We start from the raw sequence: 25,348 nt of genomic DNA, 5'->3' as shown, positions 1-25,348 counted from the left end.
CTTGATTTTCGGATGTTTATATACGATAACATTAGACAAGGTTTGCATTTGCTAAGAGGATCAAATGAAAAACTTAGGTCTTTCTTTAATTTCCCCAGCAATTGTCATCACAGTGCACATTGGAAAAGAAAGTTGAACATGTTTAGAAAAATTATCAGGATTAATTTATTACAATAATCAAGCGCGTGCTTCAGTTATGGTTACTACCGGCACTCCACCTCGGTTGTGGTTTGTACAGACAGTTCGTAGGATGCTTCAGCAGAAACATCCTATCGTCGTTCGCTTTGTACGGTTGCGTGTACTTCTGGCAAACGGAAGCAGTGGTCGTGCATTCCGCTGGAGGGTAGCACTGCTGCGACCGGAACGAACCCTGCCGTAGGTACTCGATGCTGGTGTGGTAGGAGAAACCGCTTACTGTGGTATGGGATGCCGGCCAATTGATTGCCTAAAATGGGAATGTTGATGCCGGGAACACCGGTGAATGAGATTGACATTCCCAAAGGACACTTAAGGACGTACACAAGCCACAGCAACAGGGCGTACTCAAGAACAAGATACATGAGGACATAGAGCGATAAATAAGACAGAATCACATGGAAGCAGCTAAACAATCAGGACTGCACCAAGCACCGGATGAGAAAGCGAACATCGTTTAACGCTTTTCGCGGCGGAAAGTTGGTTTACGGTGCGGCGTCGAACACTGACCATTGACCGATCCACTCACCATATCGTGCTTATTAATGGAGGGCGTCATCAAAGGGCTATGTTCCGGTTTAGCGATAGTCGTATGGCATCCCGTCATACTATTGATGGACGATAGCGAGTGGATTACTTGAGGTGATTCCGATCCCCTGTTACCGACGTAACTCATGCCTAGTGCCACCGTCGATGCGGAGGAAGGCGAGCGAGATGGTTGATTAGAGATGTTCTTGTTCGAGGAGCTACTAGAAGAAGAGCTGGATGTTGAGGACGACGAGCTTCTGGAGCTGGAACTCGAACTGTTGTTGGCGCTGGAACCCGAACTACTGTTGGAGCTGGTAGGCGACCGTTTTGTGTTTGTTTCAGCTTTTCCCTTTTTAGGAAACACAAATGGTGCCGGTCGTGGTTTAGCGTTCGTCTGAGCTGATTTAACCACGGGAGCTTCTTCAACGGAGCCCGTTTTCGATGTCTTTCTATCACGATTGCCTCCATCTGCCTTACGGACCTTGAACGAGAAGTACAACTTGTCCTTGTGGAGGTACTTCTTCACCTGCTGGTGCGTTAACATAACGCACCGTTCCTGGTCCAGCAGTTCGGTCAGATTTTCCGCGTCGCAGTAGCATCGCTCCACAAATCGAACGCTGGGCAAAAACCCACTCGAGGATGTGTCACCGGAAGCTTCCTCCGATCGCTCGGACGTTTCCTTCGCAGGCTGCAAGGAGAACGGTCCCGCCCGTATATCCAGCTCGAAACAGTACTGGCTGGCTTCTTCATGGCGCCCGAAGTAAACCAGCAGAAAGAACAGCTTCTTGCTGTCAGCGTTCGAGAAGAAGTGCAGCAGGAATGTTTTGCTGAACGCATCGATCAACTTGAGACCGCCCAGCGAGACTTGCTCCTTGAACACCAGCGACGTGACCTCGCGGAATCGAAACACGTTACCCAGGTTCCGGTGTTCCTTTTTCAGGTGATCCTCGATGTCCTTCTGAAGCCCGTGCCATTCACACCTAACCGACAAGAAGGAAGACAAGAGCCGGTTAAATGGGAAAAAGCGCATCCTTTCGCTTCTGCGGGTCTTACTTAATAACGTTGAGGCCATCAGCGATGCATCCGTACGGCCGGTAGCGACATTCGCCGACGTGTGCAGCCATCTTGGACGGAGGGAACATCCAGGTGCATCCGTTGGCCGCATAGCGGCAACATGTCATCGCCGAGTCCAGCAAACCCTCGATCGGGTTTGCCTTCCTCTCCTTCAGCATCTTGGCACCACACTACCGAACCAGAGAGACAGAGAAAGAGAGTGTGTGTGTGTGTGTAAAAGATAACAAAGGCCAGATTCAACTATGAGGCGCGGACGTCCGAATCTCTGCAATCTGGAAGGGTACCATCGTATCGGACTTGTCAGTCGTCTTGTCGGTGGGGCTTGTTATCAGACAGGTGTATCACTCACTACCATGCGCCGGATGATAGCCTCCGGAAGGGGGTTGGTCGTGTCAATCGCTTATCGTGTATGCTAGGTTAGGTGTACGACAGCATATCGAACGAATTTTATCTACGAAGCATGCAATCATGTATTATATTGCGAACCCTGAGAGGGCAGAAATGTGAAGGACACGCTTGCTGTCGCCATATTCCACGAAGGTAAATGGGTGGGTTTTGAATTTGAATTCTATGCTAACCTTATTTTGTTATATAATCAGAGTTGGGAAAACGAACATTCAGTTATGTAAACTCTCGTTCGAGTTGGCAAAAAAAAAACACAAAAGATACGAAATAAAATTACTCTATACAGAACAAAATTGCATTTAAATCAAGTTTTATTGTATAGCACTCCGCTAGCTTAGCATTTCCGAAGATTTTTCCACCTCAGAGTTGTCTGGAAGGTACTTACCACACAAAGCACCTTGTCCCTTGCCTGCCAGCAGGAAATGCACCAGATATGATCCTTGGCGGCACACTGGAACACTTCCCCGTTGGGAAAGCAACCGCACGCTTTACATTTCCAGTTATCCATGGTCGTTTTACAAAAAGGGATTGATTTCACACCACCACGAGCACTCGGATGCACACGTAATTGAACTGCTGCACTTGCATTCACTTCCTAAACTGTCTTTCCCAAAACCGAAGGCAACTTGGATGGAAAACTGTCAAGCACGCTCTGTCAGCCGGAATCCCTCCTGTACCTCGATGGTTGGCTTTGTTTTCGGTCTTCCGCCACTACTTATCAGCTGCCCTAGGCTCGTTTGCGCGTACCTGATTTGCCCTTCGTTTCCGGCACGACTTTATCTGGGCGCACCCATATGGTAATGATGACGAATTTATGACGACCCTTCCAGACGCCGGGAGGGCGTAGATAAGATGCAGTCGATAAGATTCGGATAAAATCACCCCGCTGACGTCACGAATCCCTAGCCCTTTGAAGGGCAGACACACAAGAAAGAAATTTGTCAGAAGCTGGCTAAGGTTTCCTGCTCTAAATGCGGAAAATGCGGAAAACATTCAGCAAAAACGAGAAACATCATTTCCCGGTACTATCGTCCTTTGCGCCCTTTAAGTATAAGGATAGCGAAGGGTATTTTGGCAATTAAGGACAGGAAAGTATAGACAGAAAGAACAATCGAAATGAAAGAACAAAAACGAAAGAAAAACCCACCCCCTTCAATGGAAAATGAGCCCTTGAATGATGACGAATTTACGGTCCTTTTAGTGGTCGAGATAAGCGGCTCTAGCCCTTACATTGTTGCTCCTAATTTCGGCATCAACCCTTAAAAACCTGCGCCAACACGTTAAGCAACCCTTCGCCACCCAAAAACCCCCCAAAAGGGCGTAGTTTTCCCGCACGATTCCCAAAAAGCGATTTTCACCCGATCCCAAAAGAACGAACCCACTGCACGCACCGCTGAGCGGAAGGTTTTCGACGACAAATTTTGCTATCCAAAAACCTGCCTTTTTACTAAGAGAACATGCCCCGAGGAGGTAGTACCAGCTGGTACACTACGACGCAGCTAGTGATCTCGCTTCGCCGCATGCGCAAGCTCATGCTAGCTCGCTCTAACGATATCCGTCCATATCGCCACATTCGATGCGCACTATGGCTCCATGTGATTCCATTACTGGCCATAAATTGTGCGGTTATAGATGGCTTATATTATTTTTTTACATGTAAAATTGTCATTTAAAACGTTCAAAAAACAAATGCTGTATAGAATAAATGATTGTGATATAAATCCATGCTCTCGATAGCATGAAAAGGCTTTGTTTTACGGAAACAAACGAAATTAAAGCGAAGATTAAAAACGGTGTCCGCATGGCACGCTACACTCCATAGTGCAGAGCTGACAGATTAGTCCCAATCCTCCTGTAGCTCGCGCGAGAGACAACAAGAGAAAGCATGTATTCGGAAGCTATCATTGGCCATTTGATCTATCGCTAGCTCTCTCGCGCCCACGCATCAATCACCTTATCGAACACATTTATATTTGAATGCTTTTTAATCCTCCATTCCGTTCACGTTCTCAAGGCAGCCGGCATATATAAGCATTATCTTTTCCATATGCTTTTTAAGCCGCAAATCCGATCACGCCCTCGAGCCTTATGTACCTAAAATACAATCATATCTGATATCATCAGCGTTCGTTTAAGTGCTCTTTCGCTCGGCGATCTTTATTTACAGCCAAAAATGTCCCGAAAAGACACCGCGAATCGTGAGGATTTTGATACCGTAACGAACAACGAACTACCAGGAGAGCATGCCGTAAAGCATCCTTCTCGCTCTCTCTCTCGATCAATCAGATAGTCATCTCACAACGCAGTGTTTTGCCGATCGGCCTTGTTTTTTTTTGTGAAAGGTAACCGCTGAGCGAACAAAAAAATAGCACCGGGCAAAAGTACATAGCCAATCTATTTATCGATAGCGGCTAGAACAGGTATCGTCTTCGCTGCGACCCTGTTACAAATCTCAACAATTTGAGCTCGTTTCGTTTGTCGCGATCGCGGCTTATTTTTGCGTTCCATGTTGAAAAAGCGCGATGTATTCGAATTCGCTTTCCACGTTGTAGAGGCAAAGAGGGTTTCAAGGAAGCATGTGGAAGCAAAAACGTTCGATAAAACAGTATGAGCTGCGCACATTTTTCTTGTTGAGCTAATGTAAAAATGCATACAGTTTGTACTAAAAAAACATTAATTAATTATCACGCTTAAATTCGAAGCAAGAATGGTAATCTCGTAGTACTTTCGCTGCCTCGCGGATGTGAATTATGCGCGATTAAAAGTATGAAATGCACGCTTTTTAATGCATTAACATTAATGCAATGCGAAATTGCGTTTAGAAGAAGTGAATATACTGCACACATAAAATGGCTTCTCCTTCCTTATCAATCCCAGTGTTTTCAAATGAATCAACTGCCCTACCGTATCAACCACTGGAACACCACAATAATATTCGTATATGGATTTCAGTCCCTGTGTTTTTTTCATTACCGAATTAATTACTTTCAACAAGTCCACTGCACGTATGATAGAACTGCTGCTAATACTCGATTGATCGAGGTTAATACACAAAGTCACTCCACCCGCGATTCTTGCGGCTGCCCTGCAAAAAGGCCCCGCAAGTGTTCCCTTCGATGGATGGCTACACTCTGCCAGCAAAGGCCAAAATATCTTTCCTCCCCGGAAGGGTCTTCAACCAGCCAAACCGTCCATTAGGGTTTCCTTATCAAGGATTGGGTGGGGTATATATCATTTAATTTTTTACTGCAGGTCCAATCCGACTTCCAGCGGTGCAGATCCCCTTTAAAATATTATCTACTGCCGACGGACAACACCACTGCTCCCTCGTTTCGCTTCTCCACCAGGCAGTGTGGCTGATGTAGGATGAGGTGTCTTTTTTTTTTAAGGCACAACATACGTCCAGCGAAGCGAACGACGGTGGCAGTGATTTTATTGGCAGGTTGTAACACCACAGAGCGGCCGTCTTCCGGCTGGCAATTTCGCGGGGGTTGTCAAAATGCCGTTCCTAGGGGTTGCCACCACAGCAGCGTATTTATGGTTGCAACATGCACGATAAGACCTTGCCGGGGTTTTTTTTTGTTGGCGTGGGAGGGACCAATTGCGTCTTACAATTTGTTTGCCCCGTTGATAGTGAAATCAGCCTTTACGTTGGGTCCTATGCACCGGTTTATCATCGGCATGGTTAAGTTCCAAGCAAGGGAAATGACTCCTGAACGTCATTAGACTTTCAGTCTCAGAAGGACCTTAAAGTGTGCGCTTATTTCAAGCGCATAATTAAGAAGAGGTCCTTTATTGAAGCGATCTACGATAAAACTAGAAAGGGGTTCGCATTTAAAGCGTAGCATCTACACCATTTAGCTAGCAAAGTGGTAAACGGACGTGACACCTTTCTAAGGAATTCATCCAGTTCTCGCTAACGTTTAACAAGTTGTTAGCTAATCGACACACCTACTGGGTGACTAACGACCCATCCACTAGCAGTGTTTGTAGCCGCAAGTTTAACAGCTACAATGTAACTACTGCGCATCAGCGATTCCGCCATTTGTACAGATGTCGTTTATAGCAACATTTTCTCACGAACAGATTTCAGTTCGTGAAGATGACGATCGTCCGACGAAAGCCGTTTAATGTAAGCAAACAAACAATTGACCCGGCTTCCACTTGGTCATTGGCATGCCCTTGCACAAACTTGGACGTGGCTTGAGATAGCTTCAATCCCTGCCCCTACAACAAGACTTCCAGCTCAAATTTTCCCCAAGAAACCTGACGAAAGCAAGAACTTTAAACAACCATATACGTCCATTATGTCAACTGTGTCAGCTGTGCGTTCAAGACAGTAGCTGCAGGAACGTAGCAATACGAAGAAGAGACGATTCAACTTCATCGTGTTAAGAAAAATAAAATCATCACCCCAGTAACGATTAATCACATTGCTGACATATTATCACTGCACCTGCCGTAATCACCGATACTAATTGTTCGCGGGGGTGAGATGCTTGATTCGGTGATTGATTCATAACAGCAAATTTTACAGCCTAATCGCTTGTAGCTCGCTTTAGGGGTAACACTTATTGTATCGATAAATCCACAACTTCGATCCTTTTAACAAAGGGACAGGCTGGACAGGGAAGTCATCCGAAATCGGCGCCCAACGTCAAGAAAACACTTGGAAGTGTACCACAAAAAAAAACACCCCATGATTGATTAGTAAAGCTAGGCGACTAATATACCGTTAAAAACGCCCGTCAATCACTCACTACACGACGGATTTGATGTTCTGCAGCTCAATCTACACGTCGTTTACATCCCTCACATAGATTTACATCGTCCCTGCGCTTACAACGTGTCACAAAATCGACCCAACCCTGCGCCGGATGAGATTCTAACTGAATAAATGCATCGTTGGGTATGCACACGATCGCACTCGCTTGCCCTTACCAGACCAATAGTTGACCGATCTGCTTGAACACTAACACTTGAGCCGATCTCGTTCCCTTAGCGCTACTGCAGCTCAAATATAAACAATCGAACGCAACGCAAACCGACCCCGCGAGTCGGAAAACACAGAAACACTTTGTTTCGGAACACTTGAAGGCTCGCTCGCCGGAAAAGGTAACTCTAAACTGCTGGTTTGGTTTTGGTTTTCAATTAAAATATAATGAATTTGCTTCACGCCTTGCTCATATTCGCCTGCACCCGCGCGTGTACATGACATCAGAGGGTAGATGAATAAGTATTACGCGTCTTAGCTAATTGTTCGCTGCGCGCATTGCCTTAACTTCTGTTATGTTCTGCCTGGACGCACGCGTGTTATATCGTTTTACTTTCGCCACTACATACTCTACTAACACACTTCGTGAATCAAACTCCCGCGCGCCCTTTTCTCTCTGAGAAACTATGATTATACGGATATGGTAATACGACAGCAGCTAGATAAGGTATGTGAAAAGTAAAGTTTATTCTTCAGTATTACCATCGCGGGGGATAGGGCAAAAAATTAATGTATCATATTATGCTAACTGGGTGTGTGTGTGTTTGCATATATGCTGACCAGCTGTTCCGAGTACCATCTTATCTCGCGCGCGTTGTAAATTAATGCAAACGGAGCGTTCTTCTTTTTCAATCTAGAAATCAATCTAAGGACGCATTCTGATCCACTCCAATAAACTCTTTATATCCTGCTGCTTCCTTGCGCGCTTGCATTCGGAGAACGTGCGCAAGAATATTTTTTCGAACCGAGTTCCATGCTTCTCCATGCGGACTCATATGCCCCCATGCTATCCCTGTACTAGAACGCTACATTTTGATAGCTACCACATGTACCAACTACGACGACGACAGCGACTGTCATTGCCTCGAGCGCGAGTCTTACATAAATCTATCCGCTTTCCGTCTCGGCGGTGTCCGTGAATTTCCAGTTCAGCTCACCCTCTTGCTTCCAATGGAGCACCCTTTTAGCCAAACATCAAATGTGTAAAAAAAAAAACAAATTGTTTTAAAAAGCTTTGCTTTCATTCATTCTCGATCGAAAACGCCTCTCTTCGTATCTGTTGATAACCTGCAACGTTGTTTTATTCTACTCAACTTCATCTAAGTGATACTATCGCTCTTTTCGCTCTCTCGCCATCTTTCGCTGTTCTCTTCTATGCTGTTACCACGAAATCGGCGATTGCGATTATTCAGAGCCACTCGGGAGGAATATTAATAAAAAAAATAAATACTAAATGATGCACACACAAGCAAGAAAAAGGTTATTCGAAAATTTCAACGTTTTCTCGAGTAATGCAGAACACCCACCAGCCACCCAGGCGATGTTGACAAAGTAACAGCCAACCAACAGAACGCATAAGAACATTTATGCGTATCTAAACACATGCTCCATTGATTGTTTCTTACGATTGTGGTTCGATATAAAGATTTCACTTCTCCCGACGGTTCGGTCACTATTTTCGGTTGGTAATCTGGTGTGCTACTTTGAAAAAGTGAAGTTGAGGGCTTCTGCAATACGCCCGTGTCTATGCTTGGTGTGATCTTTTTGTTTGCTCTAATTCTGCTCGCAGGGTAATTCCTTTCTACTAATCTTCCTAGGCTGTGTTTCTGTCGCCTTCCCATTAATCGTGTATTCGCAACATTTTCGATCAATAATCGCTAATAGTCCACTCCCCTATAATCCACAAACGTTAATCAATAATCGAAACCTCCCAGATCTCGAGCCCCATCCATCCTTCGTTCGCTAATGCCGCGGGCACCTGCAAAGAGGCATTCAAGGTAGCACATAGCGTACGTAGGGCACCTCTACGTCCTCGCCGGCTTCATCGTTGCAGCAGATCTCAAACACAAGCGCACGCACGTGAGGTTCGATGCTCTTTTTCGACACCTTCCGGACGACCTCCGACATCGGTAGGTTCAGCCGCTCCTGTTGCTTCTGCTTGGTCATGAAGAACGCATACAGCATGCAAACACCCTGCGACAGCATCGTAATCTTCAGCTTGTGCTCGCGGTCGAAATAGTCCAGGAACTCCTGCAACGTCAACTCGCCCTTCACCTCGAAGCGGTCCCACAGCGTCCACTCCTTGTCGTAGTAGGTCGACTTCTTCGCCTGGATCGGCTCGGAGAAGGTGAAGAATGGCAGGGCAAGGTTAAGGAAACCATTCTTGAAGCGATCCAATGTGTTGAATCTGCGCAAGCGAAAATAGAACAGTTAGCCAGCGTTGCCGAAGAAATCTTCCTCACATACACTTACCCTTGAGCTAGCTTGTACAGCTCCAGTGAAGCACATCCGGCAACGAGCGACGTGGTGGTGGCAATGGCTGGCATGATTTTGCCCGCGATCAGCTTCGACTTGTGACGGTCGGCCGGTTGGATTTTGTAGTTGGCCGCGCGCAGATTCGAAGCGGCCACGATGAAGTCCATGTGCAGATTGTTGTCATCGTCCTTCTCGAATTCGAGCGGGGTGATCGTGAAGTCGAGCCGCCCCAACGAAGCCAGCTCGTTCTGCAACCGGCTAATTCGGTGCGGATCCATGTCACCACCGACACCACCGCCATTTTCTTCCGCCTGCAGGGCTGAGTCTGTCACAGCGATTTTAACACCAGATCGAGGTGTAAACTTCGGCACCTAAGGATTGAACATGAAAACTATATTTAGCAACACGAGGAACAAATTCCCACATCAGGTTATCTCTCCCGGGACGTAAGGAGGATAAAACATAGAACGATATACTGGATTGGATTCGAACGTAGCACAAATCCAAACCTCGTTAACACATCAAATTTGCTCTGGCTGTTCAATAAACAGAACCCAGCCAGAAACGTTTACTCACATCAACGCTCATCACAATCTTCCGGATGGCATCGCGGCTACGCTGCTGCGGAATGCCGTACACTTCCGCCTTCAGATTCGCGGTGGCATACACGTAATCCAAATGCAACGCATTGTCCGCATCGAAATTGATCGCTTCTGGCAGGCGTTTTGGTCCAGACCAGAACGGCTGTCCCGTCGAGCTCATCTGATCTGGCGGGAAGTTGAAGAGCAGCTGGCGGATCTGATTCGAGTACTGCTCTTCGAAGTATACGCGGGCCCATTTGACGCAGTCTTCAATAGTTTTCGGTCTCTCGTCAATCAGTGCTTTCTGCAAAATGACAATAAATAATAAATCAAATACTGATCATTCGTTCCACTTGTAGTTTATTCCATTATTCTCACCTTAACCGAATCGAGAACATCCAGCGGCTGTACCCCTGGCAGTTTAAGCGTGCGCTCGATGAACGTCGGATCCGTGATATATTGCGCTGCGTTTTCGGCAGCCTGCTTGAAGATACCCTCGAAGGTGTCCCGTGCCCATTGAAGTGTGTGTTCGATTGCATTGGGGAAGTTCTTCAGCGTGCAGATCGGGATCGATTTCTCTGGCGGATCCTGCGACGAGCTGTACGATTCCGTCAAAAACGGCACGACAACCTAAAGCCAGAGCAACGAGACGAAAGCAGCGATTAGCGTGTTGCTATATTTGACAACTGGAGCGCTAATTCGATTTTATGATGTATTGTTTCATCAAACAGTTCTTTATAGCTTCCACTAACAAAAAGAAGAAAAATCGTTGATTGATGAAGAGATAATCTCCCTGCTCTAATTGTAGACGACTGGTCAGATATGGCATCCAGCGTCTCATGGAAAACAGGGCAATTTGAAGCTTCCATCCTTTAGAAAAAGGATTCAAATACTAACTTCATTATTAAGCTATACAACTCAATAGGTTAAGCTTTGCTTTCACGAAAATCTATTCTATTTTCTAGTTCCAATTAAAAGTAGTGTTACCTGAATATTGCCAAGAGTTCCGAGAGTTCCCGACTCCAGTAGCGGTTTGCGGTAGTACACACAACGCCGATCCATGTAGATACGCGCATCAATGTTATCCAGAGCATTAGCAACGCCGTCCAAACGGTTAAAGAACGTATCGTCATACGATCGCTCTGTCTCAGGACCAACGCGGTTCTCGTGCGACGTCACCTTAATGTCTCCATTCATGCGTTTCACCGCCTGAGCGGCAACGCGAGATTTCGGCTGTTGCACGTCATGTGGCCGGAACAGGAACTGCCGGTTCAGGTTGCTCTTTTCGATCAAATCCATGTCAGTTACGATAATTTCTCCATCGCCGCGGGAAGCAACACCAATCATGGCAAAGTTTTTAAGCAGCTCGCAACCGATCGCCCCAGCACCGACGATGAAGTACTTCAGCTGGCCAAGCACATCCTGGAACTTGCGCCCAAAGACGGCAATCTGTCCGTCATACCGCGACCCGGATGGGGCACACTCCTCCTCAGTCAGCTCACCATCCTGCAGACAGTCGATCGCATCGAAGCACAAGTACTGATTGATCGGCGTGAACTTGCCAGTACACGCCTTCATTACTTCCTGTGCCGTTATACCACCGATAGCACCGTTCATCGGACACAGATCCCCTGCGCACACCTTTGCGAACTTAGTCAACATAGATTCGTTCAACTCCTCGACAGAGAGCTCCTTGGCGCGCTTGCGGCACATCTCCAGAAACTCTGCGGCATCGGCCGTGTTCCAGGGACGCGGCAATCGTCCGTGTTGATCCTGGTACCTGCCGAGCACGGTGAAGGCGATCTGGGTGTTGACAGGATGGTCCCACTTGGAGTAATCGGTCATGATGAACTCAGGCGCATTTTCAGCCTCGGCCAACGATTTGAACGACATCTGCTTGGACATTTTCACCTGCGTCGCAATGCCACCGCGCACGTACGGGCTTAGCTTGGTCGTGTCGCCAATGCTGAACGTGTACGGTCCCAACACCTTGATCTTCATCGGGGCACATCCGTTCAGCTCCGTCATTCCTTCGACCTGCGAACCGGGGATCGGAAAAAGGGGAAAAAATGAATATATTGGAGCTCATTTGCCTGCTGTTATGTTCGTATTATTGACATTCAAATATTCCAATATGCATAGCTGATGGTTATAAATTAATTGGCCGTTTGTGCGTCATACATGCTGCGGGAAACCCTTGAGGCTAAGGTAAACATAGCCATCGATTAGTTTGCTAATTCAATTTGTCCGTGAAGCGTTGCCTTCACATATAACAATGTTTCTGCTTAATATCTTTTTTGGAAAACGTTATCTACTCTTTGTGTACTCTACTTCTCTGAAACATTACCATTCATTATTGTTTAGCATTGCAGGCAAATCAAAAGAAATGCTCTGCAACACATATGGAACAAGAATCGATTAGCCTACAGTAGCAACCCTAAAGCCAGTAGGCAAGGATCCTTACGTTGCTATGGTCGATACATATACAACAAATCGACTTGCACCAGGGCATAAGTAGACCATTAGGGACCTGGCCGACTTGTCATAATTATTAGCTCAAAAGTTATGAGGGATGGAAAAAACCAATAAAATGTACATTCCGTTGTCCATATATACCTCTAAAATCGAGAAAATTTTCATGATTTTTAAAGTAACTTGTCGTATCATTTTCTACCGCATTACCGATGGGTGTGTAATATTGCTATATTTTGCGGGACTGGGGGGACAAAGGAAACGATACACATCTATCGGCATCGACAAGCGTTACACAAACGACGCAACGCGTCGAAAGCTCGTCTCCCATGCGTCCTCGTGCACACCTCCCCATCCTCCCCATCGGGTGGTGCATTTTCTCGCAAGTACACGAGGGGTTCACCAAGAGGCGGCGCACGATGACGCTGATGATGCCGAGACGATGACTGATGATGGTGCGAAGAGACGCAAGACAAGGAACTTTCGAAACAAAGAGAAAAAAAACGACTTGGCAAAACAAGGCGGTAGTAAGGACTGGTGTCAGTCGTACTGATATTCAGATGCGGGGACCCAGATAATGTGAGGTTCGATTTATTTGGCATGTGAAAAACAGCCCCCAGCACTGCCGCGCATCTATTGCAGCTGCAGCCCAATGACGTTCTACTGTTGATCAATTTTTCCAGCACGATAAAAACAATTCAATGGGGCTGCGAGAGTAAAAGTGGCATCGAACAAAAACAGACGCGTGACTCATACCGCTTCTGACTTTCCTTCTGTGGGGCATCATATTGAAAAATAAAAGTTAGGGTTAAGCCTGTCCTCTTTCAAGCATAAAATACGAAAACCTAGCGCACACGAACACACCCCGAGTAAGGTCATAGCGCGCACGCACGCACGTACGAAAAATGTCCCTCCCACTCCTGTCCCACTGGATGTAATGAACGGTCCACGAACGAAGCGCACTCCACGGCGTGGAAGAATAGTGAAAATTTTCAGCAAGCGAGCGATCATTTTCCGCCCTGGGCGAAATTTCACCATACCCAGCAACGGGCGTACACACTCGCACTCACGCACATATCTGCACGTCATTGCGTTTCCATGAGCAATGGGATGGGGTGGGGGGGAAGCGCACTGGGAAGTTTTTCCGAATTTCCAACATAGAATAACAAAGGAAGGCGCATGCAACACCTGCCAGACTCGTTGGACATTCGTTTTCAGCGATTCGTGCGTAATTCTCCCGTTCACCTTCATCAGCAAATATTTCTCCGCCGTGACACAACACACACACACACGCTCACGCACAACGTTTTTTCTTTTTCCCTGTTTCGGCCCCATCGCGGGCATCAAACGGACTTACCTCGGTGAAGGTAACATAATCGCCATCCTCGAAACCGTGGCGTGTTTCGTCCACGCACGTTACGATGCTCTCGACGTCGTTCGTAACGCTGGCCACCATGGCCGAGCCCGGAGTGGCCCCATTCTGATCATACACGGTAAAATCGACACCAAAGTCACAAAAGACCTGGGCGAACAGACCACGGGTATCAGCAACGATGAGGGCGATGTTGTGCCGATGGGTAATCTCCGCCACCCGGTGCTGCTCGGCTACGGATGACAGCGTCAGCACCACGACCCGGAACTTCTGCAGGAACTCCTCCGTCAGCTCCCCGGTGTACGCCACGGTTGGCACGTAATGGTTGAGGTCGGACAGCTGCTGGCAGCTCGCCTCAGCCCGATTCCGGCCACTGGCCACATCTTCCGCGGTCAGATAGAACTGCGACGATAGGTCGCCGACAGTGCAAACCGCCGTGTCATGCAGGGTGACAGACTTCACACCACCGAGAATCACGTTCTTGGCCACCTCGACACCGAGCCCACCGAGCCCGGAAATCAGCACATCCGAGCGGGCCATCCGACGCATCGCGTCATGGCCAAGCACGTACAGCTGGCGCGAGTACAGGCCCTCGTCGATTTCCTGGGCGCCACCAGCAGCGGAGTTGTTCTCGCACGGCACGGGAGCTGAGCCATTGTTGTTGGACGTCGCCATTACTACTACTGCAGCGGTTGCGGCCGATGATGGTGCAGAGCACTCAATCGCGGGCGATGACGTATGCGGCGGCTGCTGCTGCTCGGGCGGCTGTGTCAGCGACGGCGTCGGTGATGGCAGCTTCCGCTTTTTGGCGGCTGGGGGATCGACCAAACTGTCACGAAATTCACCACTAGACATTAAGCCAAACCGGGTGCGTCCGTGACGAAGACGGAGGACTGAGATGGGTGCTTTCCTTTCCAACTACCCCCACTATGGCTGCCGGGCAAGATTCGGGCTTACGATTTTGATCCGTGGTTTTTTTTATCGTTTATTTCCGTGGCGTTCTTTAAACGAAATTTCTTCCCAATCCACACACACTCCAACCTGGCACTGTTCGGCGACACTCACTGTTACTACGAAAGCGAACCTGGCTCACTTCGCTGCACACGCACTGGCTTTTTCTCGAGCACGATTCGATGTGGCCGTCGCGTCTAGCTACGATTTCTGTGGAGAGCAATTTGAACGTAAATCTTTACTTAATGAGCCGCTAAAGAAAGTTCCCGTCCGCCATGCACAGTTCTTTACGAAACGGGTAAAACATTAATCGCGACGAACGAAAACTACATCTACCTCCCGTCGGCAGGACCGAGAGCAAGAACTTAGCAGTCGGGCGTGTGTTGGTGGGCCATTTTGGCAGTACCGCGAATGACGGCGGCTGAAAATGGCCCTATCCCTACACGGCGTCGCGTGACCCACACTAACGCAAAATGCCGCCTCGGAAACTACGCTGCTCGATCGCTATCCCCTTTGCCAATTTGGTCCCTTGCAAATAATGCTTGCATTTGCACTTCTCACAGCCCTTGTGCTGCGGATGCAATATACCACTGGTCATGCTCTACATTAGTAAACGAGATGTTCACCATTTGATTTTCGCCAGTTTTATCGACATGCGGGTTCCAAAAACACGCTAAAATAATCTCCGCCGAGAATTTACAATGGCTTACTACTTTTCGCAAACGAACTAAGAAACTACTGCTGCCGGTAGCATTTTTTGCAGGTTTACACGTCACGATTCGTTACTCTTATTCACTGGATCTTTGTTGAAAAACTTTACATTATACAGCCCTGCTTAAAATAGACAAAAACCCTAAAAATGCTATTCACAGTTATGGATTGCATGCAGATGAGATGGAAGACGGCTCCCTGGGCCGTGAGATGCAATATAATCCTGAATCATCAACGCTATTCTTAGATTCCAGCATAAAGCTTTCACGTAGATACCTACACAATTACAAAACTGCACGGCGACAGCTGGTCGCGAAATACAAAATTAATGCCTTCCTCTCGAGGTTTGATAGAGCAAAAAACAGCCCTTGGATGGAATATAAAATGTCGTCAAACGCTAGCACATTGATTGCCGAGGAATTCCTGGATGCAACAAGCTGCCGAGGGCCATGTTCTAACGATGCGGAAGGCAGCCTGATGGAAAACGATCTTATGCTTACTGTTTTACTGTGGTTGATAAATTAACCATAAATCTTTTTGTTGGAAAACCCAACATTTGTCGTCCTGAACTATTCAATGAGCACACGAGATAAAAAAAACTTAATTTAGCTTCTTGTGATGCCTGCAAAACGGATGCAAATACTCCAATCAAATGCTACTAAACGCGACTGGCTCTTCTTTTGCTTCTTCCTCTTTTGCTTCACTTTTCAGAAATAGAATGAACTGTTGGTCTTTAGGCCAGTAAGAGATTTACTCATAAACGTATTCAAATCACACTTCACCTATTTGATGTTCTGCCGCTTATGCACAACAAGCACGAAGAACGTAACTTGATTTTTTATTCTAAAATCTCGATATTATCCGCTTACAAAAATGCCGATCAAAACAATCGCACACACACCCAAATATGATTTGACAAGCCGAATACCAGATGTGGTATGTCAGTTGATTTCCGAATCATACTCTGTCAACCGTAAATAAATTCATATTCAAGAAAATAACCATTCAAAAAGAGGTGTTTGAATTACTTTATATTATTAAAACTAACAAATTAGTAAAAGGTAGCGAATAAATTCAACATTTCTGTCATCTAATGTCAATGCATTGGCCGCCGTTGAGTTGTACATATATTCACCACGTGGCGACACGACCGACCACATGGCGAGCGAGGTGAGAATATTTCAAACTTTCAAAATGGCGGTTGCAGTAAAAAAAATTAAATTTAAATAATATAAAAGAATAAATAGCTCAGTCAGTCAATGAATCCTTATCAATGAGTAGCTTTTTTATATTATAATGAAAAGGATCTTACAAAACAACATAGGATTTAACTCACTAAACAAATTCCAACAAACTCTCCTAACATGATTTAATTTATTTATTTTTTTGGTTACACAATGAGAAACTGTTTACTATTTTGATTTTGCACTATTGCTATTGCACTTCTTGCAGCCGTACTACTAAATCCCTGCTCTTCAGTACTTTATCACAAGATGCTCCTCCGCGGCTCTCCTCTCTCTTTCAGTTTTAAAGTTACTAACGACTCATGCAATCATATCAGGCGTGTCAAACTGATTTCGTACATGAATTCCAAACCAATTGCTGGCACGACTTATACACCATTTTTTAATGACTATCCAATGTTATGAGGTTAACACGGCTCATTAATGAAATAATCTTCATTTGAATTGCAGCATATTAAAGTCCCCAACTCTATGAAGATCAAATAAGGCGCAGTCGAGTTGCTTCATCTCAAATATTAAATAAATTTAAAAGTTGTTGCGTGCGGATCAGAAAAATTTGCCGAATGCTAACACAGGACGCCAGATCGACCCAATACCAGGTTTAGCTTATCATGCTGGAAAGAGAACAAGAAGAAAATTTGTAAAAAAAAAAACGATATACAAAGTACTGTAGTAGCTGTAGCGGGAAGGACGTGTGAAGACGAGGATCTACCAAGCGTTGAAATTCACTAACGAAAGACTTTTTACATAATTTCTAGAGGGGCGGACAAACTCTCAACCAGACAATCACATTTGACATGCATCATGCATCTAGCGGCTTCTACGTACGTACAGCAATACTACCCGGAGGCAGCGAGCTTCGACAAACAAGCGAAACGTCGCTTATCGTCCGTCTCAGACCCGCGAAACGTCGCTTACAGCGTCGAGGGACACGATACTACCGAACACGTTTCGCCTCAGCGGTAGGAGACCTTCTTCCGTCGATCTGCTCTTTGTGAGCAGGTTTGGTTGTTTCCGTAGAAACATTGGCGATGGTGGTTTCTGAGCACTTGATGCCCTTTGCGCTGAATGTCTCCAGGGTGGCTGAGACACACCACTGGAGCCCGCCATCGGATAGCGGAATTGCGTGAGGCTACGATTAGAAACAGGAAGGCAATGAGCTACTGCTTGTTGGAGTTACGGTTCTCCATAGTGTAGTTGTTTGTAAATCGCAATCATCTCCCAAGGATCATCACGCCTCCTCATTCAGATGTGTCCGCAAAACGTCACTCAATCACGGCTACTTACTCTATGATCCTTGTCTGACTCGTTCGAACTTGGCTTGGGTCCGAATGGCGACTGTCGGCGGAGCCTTTGCGAGAGGCAAGTTTTGGTCCTTGGCCCATCCCGTTTGTTCGGTTGGCATTGTCCCACGAATTGTTGCGCTTCAAGTTATTAGCAATGGTGTTGATGCTAGAAAAGTGAATTCAATTAATCAAAAAAGGACTCCTAAGGCAGCAGCCCATTTTACCTATCGCCAATGCGACGCTTGTCCAATTCCTTCTGCAGCAAGTCGGGAATTTTGTTCTCATTCGCCGACACACGCCCATCCAGGGATTCGTTGCGGTACCGAGACATGCTATCTGCGCTGGAGCTGAGCGGATTTCGCCAGATATTCGACACCTCCGCATCGCCACTTGCCGCGGACAGATTGAGCATTTCCGCCGAAAATGTTGGCCGTGCTGGTATGATGGGAGAACGACAGCATACGCTACGACACAAAACAAACATTAGGATCCGAGGTCTTCACTCGCTTATCGGAAACTCAAACTTACGAGTTTACGTCCTCCAGTTTCTTCAGTAATCGCTCGTTCTCTCGACACACCAGCTCCTGATCCCTGATGATCATTTCCCGGGTCGAATACAGCTCCGAGTTTTCCTGTCGCAGCGCCTGGTTCTCCACGACGTACACCTTCACCAGCTCCTTCAGCTCGTTACCCTCCATGTCGGTCAGCTTCTCGAGGTCCACCTTCGGTGGTGTTCGAGGTATTGGTCTTCGCTCTAGCAGATCCACCTGACTGTTGATGTCCTGCGCTTCCGACTGCAGATTGAGTGCCGTCCGCAGGTGTTCGTTCTCCACCTGCAGGGCGCCGATTTCTCGCTTCAAGCTCAGGATAAGGGCTTCCCGTGGGTCCATCACGATGATGGGCTTCGTACGGATACGTTTGGCGCGCGCCGCGTAACGCAGCGTGTTAACTGTTTCGGTTACATTCGAATGAGCGGGCGAAATGCAAGCAATCTGCAAAAATTTGAACACAGAAAACGTGTTTAAACGACCGATAACGAACATTTCCTAACACACAGTCCTGTACCATCAGCGTAACGCCGTTTCCCGCCAAACTATCCGCCAGAAGCTTCGTCAGCTTGCTGTCCCGATAAGGAATGTGGCCAGAGCGCTTTTTCGAGTCGCTTAGTGATGCGATGCAATATCCTGTAAAGGAACAGAGGGTGCTTTAGAAACTCTGGAACGTGACTGCACACAGTTTGCTTCACTCACCCAAAACCATCAGACTCTTGTTAATGTTGTTAGCCTCCTCGAGCGTTTTGCCCTCGCTGTGGGTCTTCTTCGTCATCTCGCTACCCGCCAGATCGACGAAGTTAATTTTGCCCTGTTTCGAAATGAACACGCCTCCTTCGGCCTGCTGTTCGGACGTGATGTGCACCGTCAGGATGGTGTGGCTTCGCGAGGAGTAATCATTCATCAGGTGTGCCCCCACGTGTCGATTTCGCATGCCTACAACATGGCCCGGAAACGGATTGGAAGCGTTTTAATTGAGGTTTTCATTCTAAATGCGACCCTGGCCTACGTGGAATTATTTATCCCCCTTGGGCGCTGTGCTTACCTTCCTCCAGAACCGCTAGCAGATCGTCCAGCTCCTCGCAATCGACGGTAAAGAGGTTTTCCACAAAAAACCCTCGGGATTTTTTCGACCACCGCACGGCGAGCGGTTTTCTTGCCGTACCAGGATTTAGAAGATCTATCACCTGAAAGAAGCGTTCATTTAACGGAATAGTGTGTTAATCTACGCAGGAGCTTTTAGAGTCATGAATCCATGCGAAATTTCCCAACGGAAAACATATCTGTCCACCATGTTTTCTACCGCAACGAAGTGACCGCGAAGCAAGGAATATATCGATCTCACTCGGCATGCATAAATGATGACACTTCCGACCGAGCCGGTCGGAAACGAGGATAATTGCCACTTGCCATAGCTGACCCGGGCGTTTCGCCGCCAGGACCACGATCCGGGGATTGATGCGAAAATGTTCTATTTTTCCGCCACTCCATAGCGATCGATTTATGAATCGGTTCGAAATTATGAACCAGAGTCAAGGCCAGTTTGACTCCTGGCCCGGTCCCCTTTTGCGTGGCCTCTGGCCGTGGGTCAGTGAAACGATTCCGATACGTTCCGAAACAACGCGTTATGGTGTTCCGTGGCGCTGTTCCTTCGCACGGACCGCGTCCTATCACGACAGACAGCGTGTGTGCTTGTTTTTGTGTCATGCAAGGATCCAATTATTCACTTCATTTTTCATACCCGTCCACCTTGTCCTACACGGGAGCCTACTTGTTTGTTCTAGGGTTGTGGTACAGCAGGACGAACACAGAATGTGCATTACGCTGGCCGTTCGAATGCTCAGCACTCGGGCAAACGGGTTTCCACGTGCTATTGGGTCCAATAATTTCAATTAAATTTTCCGCAGCGCATCTAGTGCACCATAATGGCCCCATCACGGGGAATCGGATTATCCAAGTGGACCAAAAGGCGCCCTTTGGAATCGGTTCGTCTGCGTGCGAGCATTTCTTCGCTCGAATGCAAATGAAATTTTAAACTTTAATGCCACGCCACGTCGATTACGGGCCGCTCTGATAGCAAGGACGACCGGGTGATGATGCAACGCGTAATCGGTGCAAATCGCGCCACACCGGCAAGAGGGTGATCGATACAATTTAAATTCATTACGACCCATCCCGACATCTCACCTTTTCGTTGTAGATCTCGAGAAAGGACGCCTTCAGGATGAAGTTCGTGTCTTTACGCTCTTGTAGCAGCTTGAATAGGTACAGAAACGAACGAAATACCAACCCATGGTCCTCGTGAGCTGGATCAGGTTTATGGTAAAACTGGAACCAATCAGAGCGCAAATTATTTCATTTGCAAAACAATATCTCGGCGTGAGGAAATTTCGCTTACTCACCAACTCCGGGGGTCCCGTGAGCGTGTGTGTTTTTCCTGATCCGGTCTGTCCGTAGCAAAACGCCGTACAGCTGAATCCTTCTATGGCCATTTCGATAAGTCGCTTGATGCCGGAGTACTGCAGCACGTCGTCTTGCGTGGCACCTGGCTCAAAAACAACGTTGTACGAGAACAGCTTCGGTTTCTGCCCGGCAGCACCAGAACCCAGAGGAATTCCGTCACACTGTGCAAAATGGACCGATGAAGAAGTTACGGAATGTCCTTACGTCATTAGGTTAGAGGCAGCTTGCTTACCAGTATTTGCCCATTTCCAGGAAACTGTACAACCATCTCGTCTCCATGTCTTGCCTCCTTCGTGTTTAGCGGACGGACACGAACCACTACGTTGATGTTATCCTCCGGAGTTCCTGGCATCGAGTTACTGCTGCCTGTGGATGCTTGAGTGATATTATCCAAATTATCCATGCTTCCGATACTGTGGAATGGATGAAAATGTGAGAAGTTGAGAACTTGAGATGTCATACGTTTACTAAAACAGACATGTTTCGAAAAGGAATAATCAATTTTGGATCGTTTGTGAGAAATCGATATTCCTTTCCATAGAAATTTTCATTTCACAGACTTTTATGCGCTATGCTATTATCAAGATAAAACCCGTAAATTGACGAAGAGATCTGTTCAAATGCGTTCAGATGATTAGCGATTGTACCAGCAATTGGTAGGCAAGCTATTCAACAAAAGTAGTTTCGTAGGAAGATGAGACTTTCACATGCAATACAATCAATAATACAAAAGTCCCTGTCCCTTGGACGTTCGGATACACTTGTACAAAGCTTATGACTTGTGGTTTCAAATGGAAACAAGATGCTCACATAAGTACGAACATGAGTTCTAAATTGATGAGAAAATGTAATATAATTATCATTTTAATGACAACTGTAGATGGAATCTAATGTTCAATTACATCCTCTAATGAGTTTGTCTTTTACATTCCACATTTTCAATTCAAAGAAAACATACATGCAATATATAATTTAACTTTATGTAGTCCAACAATTAGCCTTTCATCTTTATACTTTAAAAACGCTAACAGCATGAGGGATTTTTTTTACAAAACGCCACTTCCAATTAATCTGTATGGTTAAAAGGATGAAAAACCAATTATTTTCTAGTTTATCATAACCGTTTGCAAACATATTCCGCATGATTAAAATCCATTCTGCAATCACCTCCACGGACACAGCACTAGTGTTAACGGTCACGCCATGGTCAGCAAATCGAGGGCTTCCAGTTTTTGTGCGCTTTTCATACCGACGTCATGAAGTTTGCTAAGAAGGAATTGCCACCCTCTTCCGGCGGCAAACACACGTGTAGCTTGGTTGAGCCGGTACTATCGCCCGGCTGTATGTAAATTAGGCTTGGAAAAGTCTCGCCCGGTAAAAACGCTCAACCAGCTTTTACCGCTCAAGTTACCGCCCAAGGGTCCTTGTTTCGTAAGCGAGTAGCGAGGTTCCGAAAGGGGGTAAACGTGCGACTTGGGGTTTCAAGTTCGACTAACCGACTATTGACCCCGGGAGTTACCGTCACGATGCCAGCGTTTCGAAAGGATCATGAGGAATGCGCCTTTAATGACCTTCGCTAGCCCTTTAGGTGTTGCTTTTGGGGGCTCATGTACGTTTATTTGAACGCATTTTCTTTGTGCAAAAGGATTGTCATCACTTTTCGCATCTTCATTCAACTTTAATTCGCCGTCCAATGGAATCCTTGCAATGGGGCTGGTGGGACAATTCAGATAACACAACATGAAGGTTACCAATTGCAGGTGTAAGACCCGTAAGGTTGGGAATATTGATTTTACGGCACATTATCTGATTGACCCGTGGGGGAACGACGGATGGAACGTGTTCGTGCTTCATCGCAGGAATGCCGCACTGCGTGGCCGGTGTCATATTCCATTTCGTGAGCATTTAACATCAGGTGATCTTTCAGTAACGGTGGGCTAGTTTTATGATGTGTTGCGTTCGGCATTATCAGCCCTGTAACATCAAGCAAAAGCGGGCTAATGATCATGTTACCATCGCACGCTACAGATGCCAAAACCGCGACAAAACAATTGATAAAACTGACTACATTCGATATGCGCAATGATTAATATCGTTTTTATAGTTAAAAATTCCACATGGCGAGGAAGTTTTCAAAACCATGCCTCGGCTGATAGTTTCCTATATTTTCAAACGCCCGATTGAGATAAACCATACCATGCTAATGCAATAAGTGTCCTTTACGTAGACCCTCCCTGCTGATGTTCGACTGGTGGTTTGCGTGACATCGATTTAAAATATGCTCACGCAAGGCTTTAAAGGGACACCGTGGCGACCATTACTAATAAAACTGACCAAGGTTAGTGACATTTGGACGCATTTTTTGCTGTCTGTACATCAAAGTTTGTACCATAAATTGTCCTTATTGTATGCCCCAAATAACCGGGAAACATTGCAGTAGGTTGGGGATTTGATAAAATTTACTTAATATAAATTCATGGTATCCTTTGTTAGTCCTTAATTTTAAAATTCAAATCTAGACATGCATGACGGACATGAGCATAAGATAAATTAATCCTTTCTTTTTTTCATATATCGCTCTAACCTTCGCAAGGACGATCCATCAATTAACTTAATATGTCTGCTTCTCTTAACAAAGAATCATTTTATCTCCCCTTAAAAATAGTTCTTTTGTGTGGTCACTGCTTTTGAAGGTTTCATTCCACACAACACCTTCGAACGTTGAAGGTTACAAACGGTCGATTTTTTGTTGCTTCCAGTAAGCCCCAATAAACGCGTCGTACCGTCAAAGGACCTTCGTTGATTTTCGTAAGGAATAAAGTCGCTTCGAAGCACACACCGGCGATTTCATGGGAAGGTACCGTCAGCCTTCCAATAAAGCGCAAATTGTACGACCATAACGATAGCATAAAACCGCCACCAAGCTTTTCATTTATAGCTCCTTCGCATTCGGGAATGCGCTAACGAAACACAAAGCCATCGGTTACTTACTCATTTCCTCTGGAGCGAATCAGGACCGCTTGGTTGCGAACTCCGGTGGCATTGCCGCCGGTTGAGCTTAGGTTTGAGGTGGAGTTCCGCAAAGGACTTCGACCGCGGTACACCTTGCCGTTGTTCATCCGTTCGGTGCTGTTCGAGCGGCGAGCCTGAGCAGTCGAGTTGTTGTACTTATTGTTGAGACTATTCGAACGCTTCATTCCACCAGACGTTCCGGTGGCTCGGTCCGTTGGTCCTCCTGCGTTGTTGATCTGCTTGCGTAAGCTACCGTTCGCGTATGAATCTGCTGGTCTCCCTCGGCTTTTCCGTTGGGTTTCGCGGAAGTTGTTCAGGTTGGAAAGCGACTGTGATCCGGCACCGGTACCGCGCTGTAAGGACGACGATGACGAGGACGAATGCATTGTCCCCGGTGGATGGCGCGGTGGTGAGACCCCACGGGAAGAGTTTGAGGTACCGGGCGGTTTGTACACCATCTTTTTCACCACACTAAGGATCAGTTCCCTCGTTCGAGCCCACGCAACCCTTGGAGGACACCTTCCCCAAGGGGATCCGGCCGGTTTTCCCTGCGCAGTGCCGTTTAATGTGATTGTTGGCGCGTGTTGATCATTAATTTGTAGATTTGTTTGCCCTTCCGTGGGAAGCGTTGTTTCGTGTTCGGTTTCACTCCACTACACTGTTTGTCTTAGGATGGCGACATGTCACCTTTCGAAATGGCCACACACGCTGAAATATTGATGCGTTAGCAGTCACGGTTGCGGGTCATTTCGGAAATAAGGAAATAAAAGGACACCGCGCGGTTTTTTTTATCGGATTTCGACATACATGTTTTCCGAGCGCATTACCACCCGGGGATGAGTCGTTGGGGAGTTTTCTCTGTCCACCAGATCATCACTCAACAGAACGCCGTTTGAGCTGTTAATAATTGATTTCTCGAAACAACTCCGCTCCGTCCGCTCGAAAGCGTCCCTACACAACAACTGACCTCAGTGAGGTTCAGTTTTCCCGCTATAACAAAAAAAAACAGTCCAAACTACATAAAAACCGAGCTACCATAATTTGTAACCATCTTAATCGGGGCAGGCATCTTGTACAATGTTGACACGAGTTATCCTTTCGGACGTAAAATGGGTTCGGTCACGATTTTGCCACGATTTAGAACCACATCCTAGCAGAGAAAAACGAATAAAATGTGGGACAAGACACCAAAAATTACATGCCCACGGCCATCGGTGTCGTCGCGAGCTTTCCAACTCACTCCCAATCAATCAA

At 46.6% G+C, this 25,348-nt stretch overlaps 3 protein-coding genes across 6 annotated transcripts; all 3 read right to left on the bottom strand.

Annotated features, from left to right (window-relative positions):
• Nucleotides 1-64: 64 nt before the first annotated feature.
• Nucleotides 65-7,173, bottom strand: LOC128721193 (uncharacterized). Of its 2 annotated transcripts, none has more exons than XM_053814919.1 (5): nucleotides 6,936-7,173; nucleotides 2,588-3,110; nucleotides 1,777-1,967; nucleotides 725-1,703; nucleotides 65-445 (listed from the first exon to the last, which is right to left on the bottom strand). In XM_053814919.1, the coding sequence occupies exons 2-5, from the start codon at nucleotides 2,708-2,710 to the stop codon at nucleotides 191-193; spliced, it is 1,548 nt and encodes a 515-aa protein (XP_053670894.1). In that variant the 5' UTR covers nucleotides 2,711-3,110; nucleotides 6,936-7,173; the 3' UTR covers nucleotides 65-190. The 2 variants fall into 2 exon arrangements, with proteins under 2 accessions (XP_053670894.1, XP_053670895.1); XM_053814920.1 differs by having other exon boundaries at nucleotides 6,963-7,008.
• Nucleotides 7,174-8,251: 1,078 nt separating this feature from the next.
• Nucleotides 8,252-14,731, bottom strand: LOC128721192 (ubiquitin-like modifier-activating enzyme 1). Of its 3 annotated transcripts, none has more exons than XM_053814917.1 (7): nucleotides 14,600-14,731; nucleotides 13,862-14,533; nucleotides 11,020-12,069; nucleotides 10,411-10,662; nucleotides 10,028-10,336; nucleotides 9,449-9,822; nucleotides 8,252-9,383 (listed from the first exon to the last, which is right to left on the bottom strand). In XM_053814917.1, exons 1-7 carry the CDS (start codon nucleotides 14,729-14,731, stop codon nucleotides 8,969-8,971), a joined length of 3,204 nt encoding a protein of 1,067 aa, XP_053670892.1. In that variant the 3' UTR covers nucleotides 8,252-8,968. The 3 variants fall into 3 exon arrangements, with proteins under 3 accessions (XP_053670892.1, XP_053670893.1, XP_053670891.1); XM_053814918.1 differs by having other exon boundaries at nucleotides 13,862-14,544; nucleotides 14,650-14,731; XM_053814916.1 differs by having other exon boundaries at nucleotides 13,862-14,731.
• A 2,945-nt stretch (nucleotides 14,732-17,676) lies between these two features.
• LOC128729534 (kinesin-like protein KIF12) lies at nucleotides 17,677-24,552 on the bottom strand. Its single transcript, XM_053823068.1, has 11 exons — nucleotides 24,074-24,552; nucleotides 21,315-21,495; nucleotides 21,022-21,243; nucleotides 20,807-20,947; nucleotides 19,665-19,806; nucleotides 19,319-19,555; nucleotides 19,134-19,252; nucleotides 18,597-19,060; nucleotides 18,293-18,532; nucleotides 18,070-18,234; nucleotides 17,677-17,914 (listed from the first exon to the last, which is right to left on the bottom strand). The coding sequence occupies exons 1-11, from the start codon at nucleotides 24,550-24,552 to the stop codon at nucleotides 17,677-17,679; spliced, it is 2,628 nt and encodes an 875-aa protein (XP_053679043.1).
• Between the last annotated feature and the right edge of the window lie 796 nt (nucleotides 24,553-25,348).

The sequence above is a fragment of the Anopheles nili genome, chromosome 2 (genome assembly GCF_943737925.1).
Source record: "Anopheles nili chromosome 2, idAnoNiliSN_F5_01, whole genome shotgun sequence".
Classification (NCBI taxonomy): domain Eukaryota; kingdom Metazoa; phylum Arthropoda; class Insecta; order Diptera; family Culicidae; genus Anopheles; species Anopheles nili.
The sequence above is the reverse complement of the archived record's forward strand: the minus strand, read 5'-3'. Positions and strand labels throughout refer to the sequence as shown.